This window comes from Paraphaeosphaeria sporulosa (genome assembly GCF_001642045.1).
Source record: "Paraphaeosphaeria sporulosa strain AP3s5-JAC2a unplaced genomic scaffold CC84scaffold_4, whole genome shotgun sequence".
Classification (NCBI taxonomy): Eukaryota; Fungi; Ascomycota; class Dothideomycetes; order Pleosporales; family Didymosphaeriaceae; genus Paraphaeosphaeria; species Paraphaeosphaeria sporulosa.
Genome location: NW_017253363.1, coordinates 970,441 through 989,179, shown reverse-complemented (window position 1 = coordinate 989,179; position 18,739 = coordinate 970,441). Strand labels below are relative to the sequence as shown.

At 52.1% G+C, this 18,739-nt stretch overlaps 8 protein-coding genes across 8 annotated transcripts; 2 read left to right on the top strand and 6 right to left on the bottom strand.

Moving 5' to 3' along the window:
* Window positions 1–203: 203 nt before the first annotated feature.
* Window positions 204–2,247, bottom strand: CC84DRAFT_1088757 (uncharacterized protein; the record flags this gene model as incomplete). The annotated part of the gene is made up of 5 exons (XM_018174270.1): window positions 204–631; window positions 680–903; window positions 951–1,183; window positions 1,235–1,477; window positions 1,543–2,247. The coding sequence occupies 5 exons, from the start codon at window positions 2,245–2,247 to the stop codon at window positions 204–206; spliced, it is 1,833 nt and encodes a 610-aa protein (XP_018037283.1).
* A 1,014-nt stretch (window positions 2,248–3,261) lies between these two features.
* On the top strand, window positions 3,262–4,599 carry CC84DRAFT_1163208 (peroxisomal d3,d2-enoyl-CoA isomerase). Its single transcript, XM_018178204.1, has 4 exons — window positions 3,262–3,626; window positions 3,688–3,858; window positions 3,912–3,972; window positions 4,031–4,599. Exons 1-4 carry the CDS (start codon window positions 3,567–3,569, stop codon window positions 4,576–4,578), a joined length of 840 nt encoding a protein of 279 aa, XP_018037282.1. The 5' UTR covers window positions 3,262–3,566; the 3' UTR covers window positions 4,579–4,599.
* On the bottom strand, window positions 4,410–5,386 carry CC84DRAFT_1116890 (uncharacterized protein). The gene is made up of 2 exons (XM_018175472.1): window positions 4,894–5,386; window positions 4,410–4,836 (listed from the first exon to the last, which is right to left on the bottom strand). Exons 1-2 carry the CDS (start codon window positions 5,354–5,356, stop codon window positions 4,655–4,657), a joined length of 645 nt encoding a protein of 214 aa, XP_018037281.1. The 5' UTR covers window positions 5,357–5,386; the 3' UTR covers window positions 4,410–4,654.
* Window positions 5,387–5,608: 222 nt separating this feature from the next.
* CC84DRAFT_1143095 (vacuolar protein sorting-associated protein-like protein vps5) lies at window positions 5,609–8,138 on the bottom strand. The gene is made up of 6 exons (XM_018176393.1): window positions 8,038–8,138; window positions 7,916–7,975; window positions 7,315–7,856; window positions 6,886–7,260; window positions 6,233–6,835; window positions 5,609–6,180 (listed from the first exon to the last, which is right to left on the bottom strand). Exons 1-6 carry the CDS (start codon window positions 8,072–8,074, stop codon window positions 5,986–5,988), a joined length of 1,812 nt encoding a protein of 603 aa, XP_018037280.1. The 5' UTR covers window positions 8,075–8,138; the 3' UTR covers window positions 5,609–5,985.
* Window positions 8,139–8,605: 467 nt separating this feature from the next.
* CC84DRAFT_1090178 (alkaline phosphatase-like protein) lies at window positions 8,606–10,748 on the bottom strand (the record flags this gene model as incomplete). Its single annotated transcript, XM_018174344.1, has 3 exons — window positions 8,606–10,269; window positions 10,317–10,519; window positions 10,645–10,748. 3 exons carry the CDS (start codon window positions 10,746–10,748, stop codon window positions 8,606–8,608), a joined length of 1,971 nt encoding a protein of 656 aa, XP_018037279.1.
* Window positions 10,749–12,070: 1,322 nt separating this feature from the next.
* On the top strand, window positions 12,071–13,729 carry CC84DRAFT_1258150 (Cryptochrome/photolyase FAD-binding domain-containing protein; the record flags this gene model as incomplete). Its single annotated transcript, XM_018184796.1, has 2 exons — window positions 12,071–13,502; window positions 13,557–13,729. The coding sequence occupies 2 exons, from the start codon at window positions 12,071–12,073 to the stop codon at window positions 13,727–13,729; spliced, it is 1,605 nt and encodes a 534-aa protein (XP_018037278.1).
* Window positions 13,730–14,691: 962 nt separating this feature from the next.
* On the bottom strand, window positions 14,692–15,841 carry CC84DRAFT_1116876 (methyltransferase UbiE). The gene has a single exon (XM_018175471.1). The coding sequence runs from the start codon at window positions 15,566–15,568 to the stop codon at window positions 14,738–14,740; it is 831 nt and encodes a 276-aa protein (XP_018037277.1). The 5' UTR covers window positions 15,569–15,841; the 3' UTR covers window positions 14,692–14,737.
* Window positions 15,842–16,125: 284 nt separating this feature from the next.
* On the bottom strand, window positions 16,126–18,133 carry CC84DRAFT_1143084 (MFS general substrate transporter; the record flags this gene model as incomplete). The annotated part of the gene is made up of 5 exons (XM_018176392.1): window positions 16,126–16,930; window positions 16,993–17,435; window positions 17,591–17,759; window positions 17,813–17,928; window positions 17,975–18,133. 5 exons carry the CDS (start codon window positions 18,131–18,133, stop codon window positions 16,126–16,128), a joined length of 1,692 nt encoding a protein of 563 aa, XP_018037276.1.
* Window positions 18,134–18,739: the final 606 nt, after the last annotated feature.

Below are 18,739 nucleotides of genomic sequence, written 5' to 3'. Positions count from 1 at the left end.
ATTTACTAAGTTTTAACACCTAGTAGCGGATACCCACCTTAATAAGGAAGCGTAAATTAATATCGTACACCACTTACTATCCAATGACCTCTAACGCGTAATGGTGGGTGCAAAGATCCCATCTAATATTAATAAATACGCATGTAATAGTTCATTCCTCACTTCGGTCGTCATGAACAATAATGTCTAGTATATATAAAGCCTTACCATAGGACTTGCCAGGTAACTTTAGAGAAGCCAACCATTTGTGAGAAAGCCTCATCCCTCTTATCGACCTTTTCCAGTAGGTGAACCCCACCGGATCTGCTAACAAGCCGTAAATCTTTACCAGAATCCCCTTGCAACTTGCCTGGTATGTTCTTCGTGACCATGCGATCCACCTTTTCGATCTTCTCCAGTTGGTCGAACTGGAGATTCCAGAGCACTTTATGTCCGAAATTGGATATGAACCTGATACCACTGCGGCTGATGATAAGGCGACCGGATGACTTGTCCTGACTCGCACCATAGCTGTTGTAATCGTGTTCCATATCGAATGTAGGAGAAGCTAATGCTAGAGCGGATGCCACAGGAATGGATTTCTCTGCCAATTGAGTACCTTCGGCTTGAACGTATTTGATGGCCCATTCCGCTGTAGTTTCATTAGTAAAGAACCTAGAGCAAGCACTGTGACACTCACCGTGTGTTGGGATGTTCCAAAGAAATCGCTTGGCAGGTGATACCAATAGTCTGTACTCTGGGAATTTGACCGCGATCGGGTAAAGGCCGAAAAACGACACGCCCATACCAAATGTGACAACTTTAACAAGCAGCCACATGGGGGTCAAAGCGGTCGCTAGCGTAACGACCCCAAGAACGATCATCGCGTACAACGTTCGATGTGGATCCCGCCATTCGTAAAAGCTTTCTGGGTCAGTCATAATGGATCAAGGCGAGCTGCGACTACGTACCTGTGCAAACTCTCGAAAAAATTGGCCAGATCCGCCAGTTGCACCATGAACCACGGCCCCAGATCCTCAACAAGTTTGTCAGACCAATTCTTATCTCCTTTCTTGACGATCAATTCGGTCAAAGACAGAGCAGTACGGCGTTGATCCTCCCGATGCTTAATCTCGTCGCGCAGGTCTTCCAACGTGTTGCCGTGAGTGCGCCGTTGGAAGACGAGATATATGCATGCTGCGAGCTGTGCCGATTAGCAATCGTTGCAAATCACAGATTCAGATAGATGACCTACAGAGCCTGGAAGAAGCATGTCGAAGTACCAAAGTGTGGAGTATAGAAGTAGATATGTCAATGTCTCTGCCGGTTGCTCCCATCGATAAATTTTACGCGATGTCATGACGAACTCTTGAATTGGGGATGAAGCCAATAATAGACGTTCGATGTTTGGCATTACGGTCTCTTTTGAAGGCGCTGGTGGGTCGGAGCCAAATCCGATATACTGCCCTCCATATTGATGTGCATGATATACAAGCAGCTGCGATGCGTTAGGTCGGGCCGGTGAGAGCTTTCAATTGAACGTGAATGACTTACATGCTGCACATATGCTCTCCAATTAGTGACCGTGTCTGCATTTTGGTCGAGTTTCTGGAAGTCAGATCTAGGTCTTACTTTAATCTCACCCTGCGGCAAACGCCTAATCTTGGTAATATGACGATCAAGCGTCCACCGCGCATAAGTAGCCTGACGCTCTTTCATGAGTCTAGAAAGGTCTTTGATGGCGAGAAGTCGCTGGGTATCATTACCTGCATCTTCCACTGCTTCAGACGCACGTATCATGTCCACTTCGTCGCCGTGGGGGACCTCTTTCGCCGTGATCTGACCTGATACTTGTTGGTTGCCTTTCTCTGAGATCCTGGCCTTGACGGTGTCAATAGGATTATGAAGGAAGTCTTTCATGGTCGGTTCGTCCGGTTCCGGCGCATCAGTCATATATCGTGACCCTGAACCTTCTGCGGCAGCACCCACAAGCGCTGTTGTGGTGTATTCAAAATCATCCGATGATCTTCCGATATGAAGTGTCTTCCTAATTCTCAAGCCTGCCCTATGTTTCCGCGCCTTCATCGAGTCAACAACATTGTGGGATGATGCCGCCGAACTTTCAGCACTGCGCAGGTGACGCTCATCCTGTGCACCTTGCGCCTCATGTGTCTCAGGAAGCTGTATCTGTGCAGTATTGGTAATCTTGGCTCGGTCGAGTCCCACTTGGAATTCATCAACGAGGACGAACTCTTGTTGTGCTTGCATGGTGTCTCTGCCGTGGGTCGTGTCACACATGGTAGACATCTTCAAGGTGGCACAATGCCAAGCCAGATGTTGATGGGAGGGTTTGTCTAAGTAAAAAATCTCAGGGACATCGCAATATACCTACTTGCCTTGAGTACTAGCTGGTTTGGCTGCAATCGTCTTCCGCGGTGGAACAAGACAACGTCATTAATCGCCACGGCGTCACTGAGCGACATATTACGCGGATGGCTCGCATTTAAATATGAACAAGGGTGTCACAGAATTCAAAGCTGACCTTTGGCATCTGTAGAAAAGCGCATCATCTGAATACGTCTTATCCTGCCGTCTACCTTAAGTTACCACTGGTAGTGTCCGCCTTGCAAATGCATCGCTAGATAGCGTGTTTACGAACGCTAAATTTTGTGACACAGGAGCTCGGATGGAAACACGCTGCAGAGGCATGAGAGTGGCCTGAAGACCATTTTTCGTCCACTGGAAGATTTCCGATGATGCGTTCCAGGCGCAGAGCAGGATGTCCAATGGAATGCGTTGGGGGTTGATGACGACCATGGTGGTAATCCTTTGACCCGCACTACCTAGGTAAGCGTGTGACCACGTGTGCATCACTGAAGGTAGGCAAAAATAAACCTGGAACTAGCAATGTAGTCATGGTGGGAGCATAATAGCTTATATGTATATTAAGTAGGTGTCGACTAACTCAGCCTGTACAAGCAGCTTTCTGTAGTAGTAGCAGCATAGCGCTTCCACAGATGGCCAGCCGCGAACATCGCCCATCGTGGCAAAATGGGGAATTTGGGAGGCGGACTAATGTATATACTGTGAATCTCCACGCTAACTTATTATAAAATGAATTTGCAGATGTATAAGTAGTTTAACGCAACACAGGATAAGGCGCGCTCGTCCTTATCGGCTACTCAAGTGCTGTGGCATTGACGCCTTGAAGTTATTTTAGTCACGTGACCTTGCCTTTATTGTTTAATCCTGCCGAGGCCTGCAGAGTAATGTCAGCGAGCGCGGCATCGTGCAACTGTCAACCGCTACCAGAAAGCGCATAGCGGATTGTTCTGAACAAAGCTCCAGCGGCAGCTACTTTTCTAATTCGGTAATAACATCTTCACCGGGTTCTCCGCTTTCCCCACGGGGTGCGTCGAGGGGCCGAGGTACACCGTTAGAGCAAGAGTACTGCGGGGATGTTATCACCAAACACACGCCTCTCGTACACCTACTCTGCGCTCCGCCATACTGCATCACTAATTCGATACACCCGCAGCGGGCCTGTCAAGATCCCGCTTGGACCTACTTTCAGACCAGCAAGCACAATGGCGCCTCAGTATAACGACATCAAGTTCGAAGTCAAGGGAAAAATTGGTGTAATTAAGGTACGCTATTACAAGATTATTCTTACGGTGCAATTGGATCTTAACATCGCATCGCGTACAGTTCAATCGTCCCAAAGCACTCAATTCATTTGGTGGGACGCTTATTTCCGATGTTATCGCCGCCCTTCGTGAGCTCAACGAGCATCCGGACACTGTTTTCACCGTCCTGACTGGCGAGGGTCGCTTTTTCTCCGCCGGTGCAGATGTTCGCGGCGGATCACTGTCACAGCAGGTATGACACGTTCCATATTGGCATTACCAAGTAGCGACTAAGGGCATTTGCAGCCTAAGGAATTCAAGAATGCGGGCGAGAAGAAGTTGGCATTTTTGCAGAACTTCACGTACGGTGTGTATACTCAGGATCCCATGTAGTCTGCTTATGTACTGATATGTGATCTTGATAGCACTTGAGCTTCTAAGGAGCATGATAGACCATCGTAAGGTGCTTATTCTCGCACTCAACGGCCCCGGCGTAGGAGGTGGTGCTGCATGGTTTCCAGGAATTGCGGACATCGTGCTGGCCTCTTCCTCAGCATGGCTCCAGTGCCCCTTCAGTGCGCTTGCCCTGGTGCCTGAGAATGGATCTGCCCTATCTTTCGCGCAGCACATCGGTATTCATCGCGCAAATGACTTCCTCATGTTTGGCCGTAAGTTGTCCGCACAAGAACTCCTCGACGCGGGCATGTACAATTACGTATGGGACAAAAGCGGCGACGAGTTTCACGCCGAGGTCATCAAATTCCTAGAGGGCCAACTGGAAGTCAATGACGGGAAGAGCATGATGGAGACGAAGAGGCTGCAGAACGTAGGCGTGAGGGACCAACGGATGATTGCAGTTGTGAATGCGGTTGATGCGTTGGCGGAGAGATTCGTGGAGGACGCGCCGCTGCATAGGTTCGCGGAGAAGAAGAAGTTGATGGAGGAGAAGAGTAAAACGCGGTCGAAGATGTAGCTTCATGACGATGAATTCTTCCACAGCTATGTCGTACTCCGCTGCCCTACCGCCTACTGCCGCTCCTCGGCTGCCTCTAATAGAACTTGGCTCCGCCCAGTGACTCAACTTTCAACTTTGCCTCTTCTGGGGAGTTGTGCGCATCGCCGGCACTCTGAGCAGCCTCGTCTCGTGCCTCAGCCTCTGCGGCCTCCTTCAGCTTCCTCTTCTCCGCCGTACTCTGGAAAAGTAGTTCCTCATCCTCAATCTCTTTCAGCACTGCGCGAACATCAGCATTTCCAATTGGATGTAGAGGGTGAACACGGTGGTACTTGCATCCAGCCCACTCCCTCTCCCGCCCTTCCACCCCGGTCCCTAGTATGCCTTCCACATCCACTTCTTCGCCCCGCTGCACCCGCTCGACCACCTCTCTCAGTATGCCCATCTTGGCCTCGGCCCTCCTCGTCATCAAAGCCCTCTCCTGCTTCAGCCACAGGATCTGAATGGCCTGGCTGCCGACCAGCAATGCCAGCACGATGTACGGCGTAGCAGGGTTCCACTGGCGGCTCGGGACATCCGAGGTGGAGGAGAGTGATTCGCCGGATCGCAATGGGCGTGGTATCATGGACTTCCAGAAGGCGGGTCGCAGGATGGTCGGCACGCTGAGGTGTCGCGCATACGAGTGCTTCGGAGAGAGCAGGGCGAACGTGTGCGGTTGCGGGCGGGTGGCCGAGCTGAGGAGGGTGCGCGCGGTATGCGGCTGGCGCAGCAGCTGACGGAGGAGAATGTGGGTATCCATGATTGCACGAGATGTTGTTAGAACACAGAATGGGAATGCGACATGACCTTGAAGCTCAAGAAACTTTGGGAGACCAAACTAGATGACAGGGGCCGCCGTCCAATCAAAGTGCCTCATTTTCGGCGTAAATCCTCTGGGCTGCACCTCGAACATACCGGAAACCGGCACGGAAATTTTGCTGGTCATGATAACAGACTGAATAGAATGATCGTGGTAAGAGGAAGCGATCGACGCATTTTCAATGTAATTGTTCTGGATTGGTGCAAACAAGGATGTCACTACATGAGCTTTGAGCCACACAGGAAACAGAACACCTCTGTCTGGACGTCTTTTTCGATTTCCTTTGCAACCCGTTCGCCATGTTAATGACTATTACGATTCAAGGCATTTGGAGAATCGCCTCACACTCCTTGTGCCATCGAACCCTTCGCCCTCGAAGGATCCATGCCACACAGGGTCCTGTCGCAACCGATACTGTCTCCTGCGAATGGCCGCCCCCCACAGGCTTGCGAACATTGTACGCATCGCGTGTAGCCAAGCGTACATGTCTAGCCCACAGAATCATGTTAGCAAACCCCATGAGACTTTGGTCGAGGGTATGGTATAAATTATATTTTAAGGTGGCTTAATCACGCATCAGCTTCGCCTATAGCCACCGCCACTTCTCTTGCATCTGAGGTCTCTGATCCTGCGGTTTCAGCTTGGTTCTTTGTAGATGGCGGCTGTTCCGAGGTTGGCGAAGCCACGACACCAGCCGGCGGGACGAACGTGTCACCCTCCTCAGTGTCGAGTTGCATGAGGAATGTTTCCCAGATTTCGATGAGCTGGATCAAGTCAGCACAAGAAAGCGACACATACGTTGCATGCTTCGCTTACCTCTTTCTGCGCTTCCACAGCGCTTTCCAGATATGTCTCCACGCCAGACTTGAAGTCCTCGACTTTTTCCCGTTCGAAACGCTCCAGTTCACTTCTCATCAAGCGGCCCATGTCTTCAAACAATAATCTCGCCTGATGAACGCGCCGCTCCGCATCCGCAACATCGGCGCTGAGTTGGTTCAGACGATCCTGTTGCGAGCGTCCTTGCCTCAGCAGCTTATCTTGCGTTGTCTTACGCTTGTGAAGTTCGGCTTCGGCAGCGTGCCACGTGTGGTAAGATTTTTGCCTTTGCAGGAACGCTTGCTTTACTGATCCTATCAAGCGAATGTATTCGTCAATGACTATGCCCATTGTAAGCACATCCTGCTGAGCTTGGCGCTCGTAAAGCTCCCGTATCCGGATCTGAATGTCTGACAAGCTGTCAAGCGGACCGGACAAAGACGGAGATAGCTCGACGGTGGACAACGAGTGTAGCGAGGCCGAGAAGTCCCCGCATGCTTCGGCCAGTCCTTTCCGTTGTGCCACCACCGTGTCGGTCGCTTTAAGCAGAGCCTTCAATTGGTTCTCGAGCGCGTCGAGATAGATTTTGCGTTCGTGGAACCACTTCGATCGTCAGTATGCACAAACGTGGACGTTGGGTGGTATGCACTCACGTCGTCATGCTCAATGAATTTGCCGCTGCTGCCGCCTAGCATCGAACCGAACATGCCTTTGCTCTCGCCTAGGCCGGGGTCTTTGCGCTCCTTGTTTTTGATGTCGACATTGAAAGCATCGCTCTCGAGGAAGATTTTGAGATCGCCGTCGTGCTGCAGAACGGAGTGGGCGGCAATCTTGTTCAACATGCGCTCCAGAGCCGCACGTCTCGACTCGACAAAATCGGTATCGAAACGACCAACGGCTTGCTTCTCTGGAGGCGGTGGAACAATTATGCCAGGATTGTTGCTGTGTAGCTGGTTGTACAGCCATAGAAAGTCACGGTAGCGGCGGGAGACGGTAAATTCCGAGTTGCGGTACCCCTTAGAGGTGGTCTGGTAGTCAATGAGCACATGATCGACTCAAGCAAGGTAGCAGGGCGCGCTCACCTTGGTCATGACAGAGTACTCGGTATGCGAGCTCGTCAGATCCCCGACCTTGTGCGGATCTCCCACATAGATGCTGAAGGTAGGCTTCGCTGCCTGCTCGATGCTGACGCTCGGCTGCGTGTGGCGGGCGGGCGCGGCTGCTGTGGGCGGCTGGACGGGCGGCGGTACTCGTGGGCCCCGCGCGAGCGGCTTGTCGTCGTCATCGTCGTCCAGATTGACCGAGTCGAGCGTGTTCTGCAGCGACGGGATGGATGCGGAGGGCAGTGGAGCGGCGGCAGCGGCGGCGGCGGCGGCAGCGGCAGCAGCAGCAGCAGTATTTCGTCCTGCCTGTTCTTTCTGCGGCGGCGCGGGCGGCGCTTCTGGCCCGGGGGTCGAGCCGCCCAAAGGCGCCCCTAGAGGCCCCAGGGGATCCTCTACGGCCTCGAGCTTCGTCGCCTGCGCGCCGTACTGTTTCCTTCGCGGCCCTCGTGCGGCGGGTGAGCGGGGTGCGGCCGAGGCATTGGGCGCAGATGCCGCGGTAGGCTGCGCATCGGATTGCGATGCTGTTATCCGTCAGGTCCGATCTACGTGCATGGTCCTTCTGCTGTGGTGCTCCTCGTACCAGACTCGTTCTCCTGGGTTATCGTGGGCACCTGGGGCGGTGGAGACCGCGAAGGCACATCTGCGCGCATCAAATCAGCACCGAGGGCAAACCAATGTCTGTGGTGGGCACACGCGACATACCGCCCCACGGCGAACTCCCTTCGTCGCCGAGATCCATTGTGTTGAGCCGAGTGCGTGTAGAGAGCTGTCTATCAGGCAGGCAGGCAGGCAAGCTGGCCAGCTGCATGCGTTAACGGCCCCAGCCAGGCGCGTGGTACGTGCCTTCCGCTCCGGATGTCTTGGCGCCTGTCCGTCACTGTCTTCTCGCACAACCGAGGGGCCTCAACTAGCTCGGGATGGTGGTACTAAATGATTCATTTCTGGCAACAATGGGCCGGCGCACAAGCCTCGGTCTACCTACCAACACGGCCGTGATTCCATCCCATCTTCGCCAGCCAACGGCCAGTCGTGCTTCGACGCACGAGGTGCTGGTGTGGGCTCGTCGAGTGTATCTTGAGCACCGCATTGTCCACACGGTGCCATACAACGCCCTGGGGTCTTGCTGCCCACCCCTTCAACACCTGCACTCACTCACTCACTCACAAGCTTCCCTCACGCTTTGCAACGATAACATTAAACATTTGCTTTCCGAGCAGCGACTCTATCTGTCCGTATATACACCTGTCGTCATTGCGTCAAATCATTACCTTCAATTGCCCGCCGAGTGACCCTTGCCCCTCGCGAGACCAAAGCATTCCGCCATGCTGAAGAAGATATCGATGCTATTGTACACGCCAGAAAACTTGTCCTGGCACGGCCCCATGGCAAACACAGGCACGTCAGTGAGCGAGTGCACACCCTGGTCATTGCTCACAGGCAGGTTCCCGTTGATCTCAATACCATTCTCGGCATCCTCGGGGTTGGTATGGAAGTCTTTAGAGCCCTCTTCGAGTTCAGCAGCCGGCTCACGCGGACCGTCCTTGTGCACCGTGTAGTTCTCACGGTGGTCAGGGTTGGCAGTCAGCCCGGAAAAGAGAGTGTATCGGGGGTCCCAATTGCGAGGGAAGTTGGAGTCAACGTAGGTAAGATTGCCCGTGTTCTGATACTGCGACAGACCGCTGTTCTGATACGTGCCGATCGCATTGCGCTTCTTGCGCTGATCGTCCTGGGCGGCAAGATACTTGGTATCCACGGAACCCATAACGTCGAAACCGTGGCCGTGGTCAGCTGTCACGAGGATAAGTGTTTCCTTGAGGCACCCCGTTTCGTTGAGCTTGTTGACGGTGGCCTTGATAGTGTCGTCAAGCTCGAGAAGCTCACCAAGAGCGCGATCATAGTCGAGGACATGCATCATCTTGTCGATCGAAGCGGCCTCCGACATGAGGAAGAACCCCTTGTCGCCAGACCGCTCCGAGAGAATATCGATAGCCTTGAGCGTCATGTCCTTGAGGCCCGGCTGGTCAAGAGCAGCCGTCTTGTCACCCGTGGGAGATAGCGATTGGTTGAGGTTCTCACGGTAAACGTTGCGATCGAGCCATTTTGCCATGTTGGAGTATGTGAAGACTCCAAGAGCCTTCTCGTTGCTGGGAGCAGACAAGAGGGCAGTGCGGTTCTGGAGAACCTGGTAGCCCTTCTTCGCGAACTCGTCGTAGTACGTCTTGTTCTGGTAAGTGATGCCACCAAGTTCGGGCGAGTAGAATTGCTCAGCACCTCCACCGAAAAGGACGTCAGGACCATCCCACTCTGTCCAGGTGTAGTTTGTGATGCCATTGAGGAAAGAATCGACAACGGCACCGTACTCACTGCGCGCACGCGTGTGAGCAGTAAGACCAGCCGGTGTTGCATCGGCAAGGAAGGCAGTGGAGACGATACCAACGTGTCCGCCAGTAAGACGGTGGAAGATCTCAGCAATTGTTTCGACCTTAGGGTCATCGAAAGGGTCTTTGCTCGAATCCGCGTAGACTCCCAGGGCGTTCACAGACGACTTGTGCCCGGTGTAAAGAGCGGACGCGGAATTGGCCGAGTCAGTAATAAAAGAGTCGATCGAGTGTGTCATCTGATGGCCGAGGACGGGGAATTTGTCCATCTGCATCCTGGTCTGGTACTTGCCGTTGATGGTCTTGTGACCAATCAAACGGGCAGCCGTGATCATGTTGGTGGTCATTCCATCGCCGATGAAGAGGATGATGTTTTTGGCTTTGCGCTCCTCTGCAAGATCGCGTACGAGCCATGTTGCCTTGGTGCTGCTGCCGTTGTTGTAGTTGAGGGTCGCAGTGTACTCGCCGGGCTCGTGAAGTGCGAGACGACGGTAAGCTTTGGATCTCACATCGACGAGTGAAGGAGTCTTTGCATCGCGAGCGAAAAAGTCTAATCCTGGTCAACTCGCTTTTCTGACTGTACTCTACACATTATTCTCTTACCCTCAAAGTAACTGAAGGTCCAGTCCTCAAGCTTCGCATCCTCAATGCCAAAGAACTCGGTCACCGGCTTTGCCACACCGTCGCCCTTGGCGATGGTGAAGGTGAAGGCCTCATCCGGGGGAAGGCCGATCGCCTCGGAACCGTTCTTAGGAGCGTGGACCTCCAGACGGATGTCGAAGTACTGCCCGGCCAGGAAATCGGCCCTGAAATCAATTGGTCAACTGAAGCTCCAAAAGAGATTCTTCAACATGAATTGCTTACTGGTCAGGAGGGAAGACGCAACCTGAGCCCTGTTAGCTAAAACCACTATTAGTGAATTCAGAAAAACATACCAAGGGTTGGGCAAGTGCCCAATCTTTGGAAGGACTGCGCGGATACAGCGCTCACGAATGCAGCTACCGCGACACCAGCAACCTTGGAAAGGATAGCCATGTCTCGTAACTTGACAGTTGCGGAGAACTTGAAGATCGAGGTGAGAGTCGCGACGCGTCGTGAGCTGCTGGGACGCTGCATATGCAGCTTTTATAAGCTTGCCAGGGCCCTGGAGCAGTCATTCGAAGTCCACCCGAGGAGCCAGCCAGGCCCTGGACTTTCATTTGCCAGAATGCACGCATCTCCATGCCGGCCGGCGCCGCATACGCAGGACGACGGGTCCATTGACGCGACTAGGCTTCCTCGTGGCACGTTCTCTTGCTTTCACTGCTCCATTGCTGGTTGCGCCAGGAACCCGGTACGCGAGCTTTGCCCGCTATGGCGGTGCCTGGCATCCCGGTCATGAATGCAGGCGATCGAGCTGCCTCTTCCAGCCGGCCTTCGTGAAGCAGCGTGTAGTCGAAGGCATGTCCCAGCAAAACGTGCTGCGCAGGATAGTTGTGATTCGCAGAGGTCATTTTTACATCGCTCCCATCATCTTGGCGCCCTTGGCACACTTGGCGGAAATTTCCCAGCCTTCAGCTAGGCCATCGCGTGTTACCTACAGTAAAGCCATTGGTCTCGTTACCCCGAGGACATGTGGACGCACAACTGTGCCGCACGTGAGATGGTGCGCTCAACGCCAGTGGCGTCTTCGTCAACGTCGCAATGCTTCCTCGGCGAGAGCTTGTCAAGCTTCTTTTCTACGCTCCAGCTTTACGTTTCGGTGCGAATTCGTTTGTCTTCAACAGTTGTGTTCAGCGTTCTCTTGATGGACAGGTCGCGTGCTCTCGAACGCTTGAGTCCTTCGACGAGTGTCTCCGGGGCCCTGGTATTGCCTTAGCGTACCCAGCACCCTGGTTCCCCCCTTGTAGCATAGAGTAATCCTTGCGGTCGACTTTCAAGTACTGGCATGTAAACAATTCTTCTCTGATGCATAGGATGCAATGGTGGAATGGTAAACGTCACACATCCATGGAAGCTGGCCGATGGATGCGGATTCAATCGAAAAAGAACCCGCTTTGGCATTAGTGCGTTGACTACGACGTCACCACTTGCGGCTCCTTTCACAACTTTCCAACACAAACATGGGATGCAAGGTACAATAACATCGGTTCATTTCACATTCTATGATCCTGGCAAGAATCCTCAAGCCTCAATTAATTTTCATCATTGAGACAAAGACATTGTCAATTTGCCCAATATCACCACAACTTCGTGAGCGAAAAGCTGCAATTATCCGAACAATTGCAACCAAAAGCAACGCCAAGGCAAAACGCGCGACCGTAATCGAACAGACATCTGCAGGTACCAACAAGAGCGAACCCACAATCACCTCGAACATGTCGAAGCGCTCCTCATATAATCGATCCGAACTCGGACGTCCCTCCACTAAACGTGCCAAACAAATCGATGAGGACCGACCATTTGACAATCTCATTAAACTGCTCGAGGAGCAAGAAGAGAAGAAAGAAGTCACAAAGGTGGTCCACTGGTTCCGCCCCAAAGATCTCCGCATTCACGACAACACTGGTCTACACCATGCCTCGCATCTCTCTCAAAGTTCCAAGAGACCACTGGTATGCATCTATCTTCATTGCCCTGCAGAGGAGAGCTGGCATGGTACAAGCCCAGCCCGCATGGATTTTATGCTCGAAGGCCTGAAATTAATGCAAGAGGAACTCAAGGCGCTGCACATTCCCCTTGTATTCTTAGAGTCGCAAGAGCGGAATGGTCACTTTCCCACGGTTGCCAGATTTCTGAAAGAGAACCACGTATCGCACGTATTCGCCAATTTCGAGTATGAGGTCGATGAGATCCGCCGGGACATTGGGCTAGTTCAAGAAGTCGGCAGTGACGTGCAAGTCTCCATCTATCACGATCAAACCGTAGTTGAGCCTGGCTCTATGCTCACCGGTAGCGGTAAACCGATGAAGGTCTTCACACCCTATCATCGAGCTTGGCTTGATAGAGTAAAAGAAGAACCGAGTCTGCTCGATACTCAGCCTGCACCAGCGAAGAATGACGCCTCGGCTGCCAAAGAGCTCAAATATCTTTTTGGTTCCAAGTTACCGAATGTTGCGAAAGATAAGCAGTTCGCTTCGAACGATGACAAAAAGCGCATCCGTAAATTATGGCCAGCAGGTCATGCAGCAGGCATGGAACGCATGGATTCTTTTCTATCACAGATCGACAACTATGCGGCTACTCGCTCGAATCCGGCCGAAGATAGCACCTCGCGAATGTCAGCTTATTTCTCCGCAGGTATGGTGTCTGTGCGGGAAGCATTATCTAAGGTCCGCGAGTACAATGAAGGCAGTTCCGACTTCACCGAAGGCGGTTCGAGCCATGGGGTGTACTCTTGGGTGCGCGAAATCGTATTTCGAGAATTGTATCGCCAGACACTGATGACAACACCGCACACGGGAATGAATCTTCCGCAAAACCTCAAATTCGATTTCGTGAAGTGGGAAGATGACGAAGAAGGGTGGGAGAAGTGGTACAAGGGCATGACTGGCGAACCTTTTATCGATGCTGGAATGCGACAGTTGAACACGGAGGCATATATGCATAATAGATTGCGTATGAATGTCTCTAGCTATTTATACTGCAACCTTCTTCTCGATTACCGACGAGGAGAGCGGTATTTCGCGGAGACGCTGATTGACTGGGACCTGTCCAACAATACTCAGGGCTGGGAGCCCAGCTACACTGTTTTCAATCCTGTATCACAGTCAGAGAAGAATGATCCTAGTGGTAGCTACATAAGGAAATGTGAGTATCCTCTGGATACAATCTCAGCATCAAATCGAGACTGACTATGTATAGGGGTACCAGAGCTAAAGGATGTCCAGGGCAAAGCGATCTTTGCGCCCTACAATCGGCTCAGCAAAGAAGAATTTGAGAAGCTGGGCTATCCAAAACCGCATGTCGACTGGAAGGAGACAAAGCAGCGAGCTATTGAACGATTCAAGTCCAACATGCGCGATGTGACGCCTTGAGCTATCGTTGTCACCCATCGTCCAGCACTCCTCTTAGCTCTAAAAGGCTTTGGTCAGGTTTTCGCTTCCAGGATATCGATCTTTACACGTGCCTTTGACTACCGCAGTAGATCGCTTATATCAGAAGAATCAAGCATCCATTCAAATTGATCGAATCAGGCTAACGGTAACGAGTGGATTTCATTTCGGTGAAGAACAAATCCTTCTTTCATTGCAATGAATCACCTAGCAGATACGCTAACCTCCAAATACCAGGAATTCCGAGTAGCTTGTCCAGTAGCACGTTACGAGGAACCTGGCTTGTTCATTCGCAGTCGTGCTCATCTTCGTAAACTGGCATCATGAACCGGCACCTTGTTCGCCAGCCACCGGTGACCTTCAGCATCGAGTTCTTAGACGGGGCAGGTCTGAGCCATATCAGTACTTCAAAGCGAAGCATGGCATTGAGGAAGGGAAAAGTCTCACGCTGCCGCAAGATCCGCAAGTCTTGGTGCCCTCACTAATAGAGGCGCTGCATTTTGGGCCTATACTCGCGAGTACAACGTCAGCCGAGTTACAATAGTGGATTTATGTACAAGTTGTCTATGCTGATACATGGCGACTTTGCACAGGAGTATCGTACAGTTGTTGTGCATGTTGATGGCTTCTAGTGTGCTTTGAGGAAAGGCAATGGATTCGTGTTGTATGGTGCTTGAGTCTCGGTGGTTTGCGATGAAGTTTCTGCTGAGGTTGGGCTGAAGCCGCGGCGGGGTGGTGGGGTCGATAAATACGCGTGCCTTCAGTCGCGAGGGAGGGGTCGTTGGCAGCATGCAGGGAAAGGGAGCTAATGCGCGCCGTCAGATGATGGTTGCGCGGGTAGAGCGGGCTAAGCTGTGATTGGCGAGGTGCACTCGTGGCCTATCTATATGAAGTCCTGGAGGTGACCCCATTCACAAGAGGCTTGGTACCATGAACAAGGGCAAGTTGCTGACTTTGTACGGGATAGCATTATAGAAAAACATCCGATGTCTAAGGCCTATTGTAGGCCACCACTTCGCCGTTGATTACAGCGAACCACCCGTCCTCCTTGCCTTCCATCTCCCTCCATGTTCGCGCAATTTCTTCCAAATCTTCCTCAGTGCCTAATCCACTCTCTAGCACCCTGGCTTTGTAATCACTCTTGGTGCTTCGCTCAGCCCACAACCCACACCACCATGCTCGCTCGTCCGGCGTGCTGAAGGTCCATGCACTGACGCTCGTATCGATATCACTCCTTGGGAAGCCAGCCTGCATGGCTATTGCATGTAGTCTCTTTCCAATGTCCGGGTCGCATTTGATGCTCTTCGCGACCGATCTATAGAGGTCGAGCCACTTGCTCATGCCCTCGTTGGGAGGGTAATGGTTCATAGCACTATAATCGCAATCACGGACCGCGAGGATACCGCCTTTCCGAGTGAGCTTTTTCATTTCCTTCATTGCGCTAAGGGGATCTTGTAGGTGCTGTAGCACCTGGTGCGCATGTACAATGTCGAAGCCGCTCTCCTCGATGCCTGCAACAGCACCCCAGTTGAAGATGTCCCCGACCTCAAAACGTATATTTGTAACACCTTTCTCTTCGGCATGTTTCCGTGCTTTCATTATGACTTCTTGAGAAGGGTCGATGGCGAGAACTGAACCCTGAGGAATGCGGGCCGCGAGATCGACTGAGATGGTTCCCGGGCCACAACCTACGTCGAGGATTTTGAGAGACGTGTTATGGAGGTGCGGAATAAGGTGCGGACATGAGTTCTCCACCGTTCGCCAGCTGTGAGAGCGAAGGACTGAGGCGTGATGGCCATGAAGATACGGGCCTGATGACATTGCTAAGAGTTTCCAGGTTCACTTCGCTGCTGTAAGTGTTTCCACATTCACTGAGTGGTTTGTAGGTAAGGATGTAGCCACGGAGAAAGTGTAAATTGGTCTTGTAGTCTGGACTGAACAAGTGCGATGATTTAGAGGTCAGCTTTATACGTCACAACCGCAGTCGGTTTTCGAAGTCCACTCCGAATCGAAAGCACTGCGAAAGCGGAGAGATTTCGCACGTGGCACTCAGTGCAATGGCACTCACATGTCGGTCGTAGGACGTCAAAGTGGTGACGGCGTGAGGAGCCGCGGAAGCTCACACTCCGATATCGGCTGATGATGCTTACATACTCCCGTGCTGACTCGGCACGTGCATTGCAGTCCTACGCATACATGAAATCTGATATATTGCCTCGAGGTCAACCACTATGCAGAACTCTGCCTGACTACATACTCGGTTTCTAACTGCTCAATATCAAAGACCCGGGTTCGCAAGATATGAAATGCAGAAGTAGCATCTCTACTCTGAGTTCATCGCTTAACGCCCGCCCGAACAAATATGCCTTCGAGGGAGCCTAGTGGAACCTGTTCTTGTCCGCTTGCACGTCGTTCTCTAGGAATACTTCGATCTTGTCGTTCATCTTTGGCCCGATGTCGTTCGAAAAACAGCAGCAGATGGTGCCGACTACACCAAACGCAATGCTCGTTAAGCACACTGTTCTCAATGCTACTACGTAACTCTGCGTAAACGCCGCACCAGCAGCTGCAATCATAGCCTCGGTTGTACCAGACACCTGGGAAATCGCGTCGGCCCCGAGCGGCAGAGCGGCGAGCAGTTGTGCGGCGGTGGCCTTGGAGCCGCCTGCAGCAGCGATGGCGTTGGTCCCAAGGCGGGAGAACTGCTCAGATTGGACGTTGGATAGGATGGCGAGATAGATGGAAGAGGACATGGCCCCTCCTGTCCAACGCGCCACACCTGCAAGTGCGCCCGAAATACCGAGCTGGGTCTGCGGGGCGCCCATCTGAATCCATGTGATGCTCAACGTTTGCGCCCAGCCGTAAGCACCCTGCACGATGAAGCAGAATACCATGATCATGGCCATATTTCCAGTATTTCCGAGAGCCAACAATGAGCCAAAGAGTGTCATGACGGCGAACGAGCCAATGAACTGCCACTTCCAATGTCCGATCTTTATGCCGAAGAACCATAGAAGCATTGAGCCAAATATCAGGCCTAAATTCTGTGGGAGGGTATATTTCAGCGATGTAGACAGAGGGGTGGTCGAGTCGGTCCAGAGGACGTTAATCATGGTTGGATATACGATGTTGACGGAGTAGAAGAACATGTTGACGATGCAACCGGCGATGAACGGGTACGTGCTAGCAGCCGGTCAGCATGAGGATGCGGCGTCAGGACGGCCTTCTATAATAAGGTAACTCACAACTCTTGACCCTTATCCTTTGCAAAGATGCCAGGCGGACATAGAGGTTGCTTCAACTTCCCCCATCTTTCCCAGCACGCGAAGACTCCGATGACCATGAATCCTACCACAAGGAGAGCAACAACCTTCGGATCGGAGGACGGCACAATATTTGTGTAGGTGACACCGGTGAACACACATGCAGCACCAATTATGAACAAAAGTCCTCCAACATAGTCGAGTTCGCGCAGAGCTTGCGCCCAGGCAATGCCCCTTGGGTGCTTCGGTGGGTGGTAGAGCCAGACTAGGAGACTGAAGACGATAGCGCAACCGATAGCAGCGGCGTAGAAAAGCCATCTCCATGCATCACCATGTCGAATGGCATACCGAGCCACGATTGGTCCAAAAAGAACTGCAACCCAAGTACTGGCATCTATCGGCGACGTTAGTGTCATCGAATGGCTCTACAAGCAACATTCTCACCAGCGATGAGCACACCAATGTGCCGTAATCTGTTGGGGAGTAACTCTGGTATTCCGAACGCTGAAAGTTGGCATAAACCAGCCCCCTAAAACCGTTGATCAGGCCATCATAAGAAGCTTGAAGGATTGCTTACAACGCCAATGGATGTGCACCCTCCAATAATGGTCTCCGTATTCTTTGCAGCGCCGATAGCGACATAGCCTGCACCGACCAAGATGTTACCACTGATGACGAACCAGCGACGCCCGAAGAGGTCTGAATTGCCACCAAATATCATGAAGGAGATGGCCGTGCACATGGTGTAGCTAGACATCTCATAAGAGGGGAATCGTGAGGTGGATTACTGACTTGTACTTACATGGTAGTCCACCAGGAGGCATTGGACGGATTGCCTAGCTCGGTCGCGACTTGCGTTTGGATGGCACTGATGGTTGTGACAACCCAGAAGCTTAGGCCGTAAGAACAAGAGAGGACCTGCCTAGCTTAGAAAAAGCAAGAGAGAGAGGGCCTTATTACACACAACAATCACCATCCATGTTTTCAGTGTAACCACGTCTTCATCCTGAGCTGCGTTAGGAATGTAGTCGTCGTCAGGTGCAATATTCTTCTCGGCTGCGGATGTAGGCGATGAACTTGGAGTCTCCGTAACCTCAATGTTGTCCAACTCGGCCTTCTCCATCCCGGTCGACATGGTATAGGGATCAAGACTTAATAACGGTATGATGCAAATGTGAAGGCCCTCTGACCCAAATTGTTTTGGCAATAAACAAAATGGGTGAGATGCTTCCTGCTGCTATATACTGCAGATAGATTCGGCGGTCGCACATATGCTCAAGCAATAAATTGATCCTCGAAACTTGCTAGCACACATTTACAGGTCTGACTCGCGTCAGAACCTTATCGATCCACAAGCTAAAGGAAGTTCACAACCGAAGCTAATTCATAAGCTGTTAGTCGTGGAGTGCCAGCAATCAGCTGCCTACAGTTGCGGAGGAGATTTGTGGGGTAGCTTTTCTGGGGAAACAGTGGGCCAGAGGCACGGAAAGAAGTGGTCATAGGTGACATTTTCGAGTCGCCTCGGAAGGCTTCCCCGTACGCGGAAGCTTGTGCTCCGCTATGAACACTTTCTGTATCCAGCGGATGCTCGGAAGCTCGGGGGGCTGAGTGCCGATATCCCTTCGCATGCGTCCAGTGTTATGATGGCACATGACTGTCACAGGGTTAGCCCGTGCTTGTGCACAACCTTGAAAGCAGAAACATGAACCGCAGTATTCCACTGCAATAT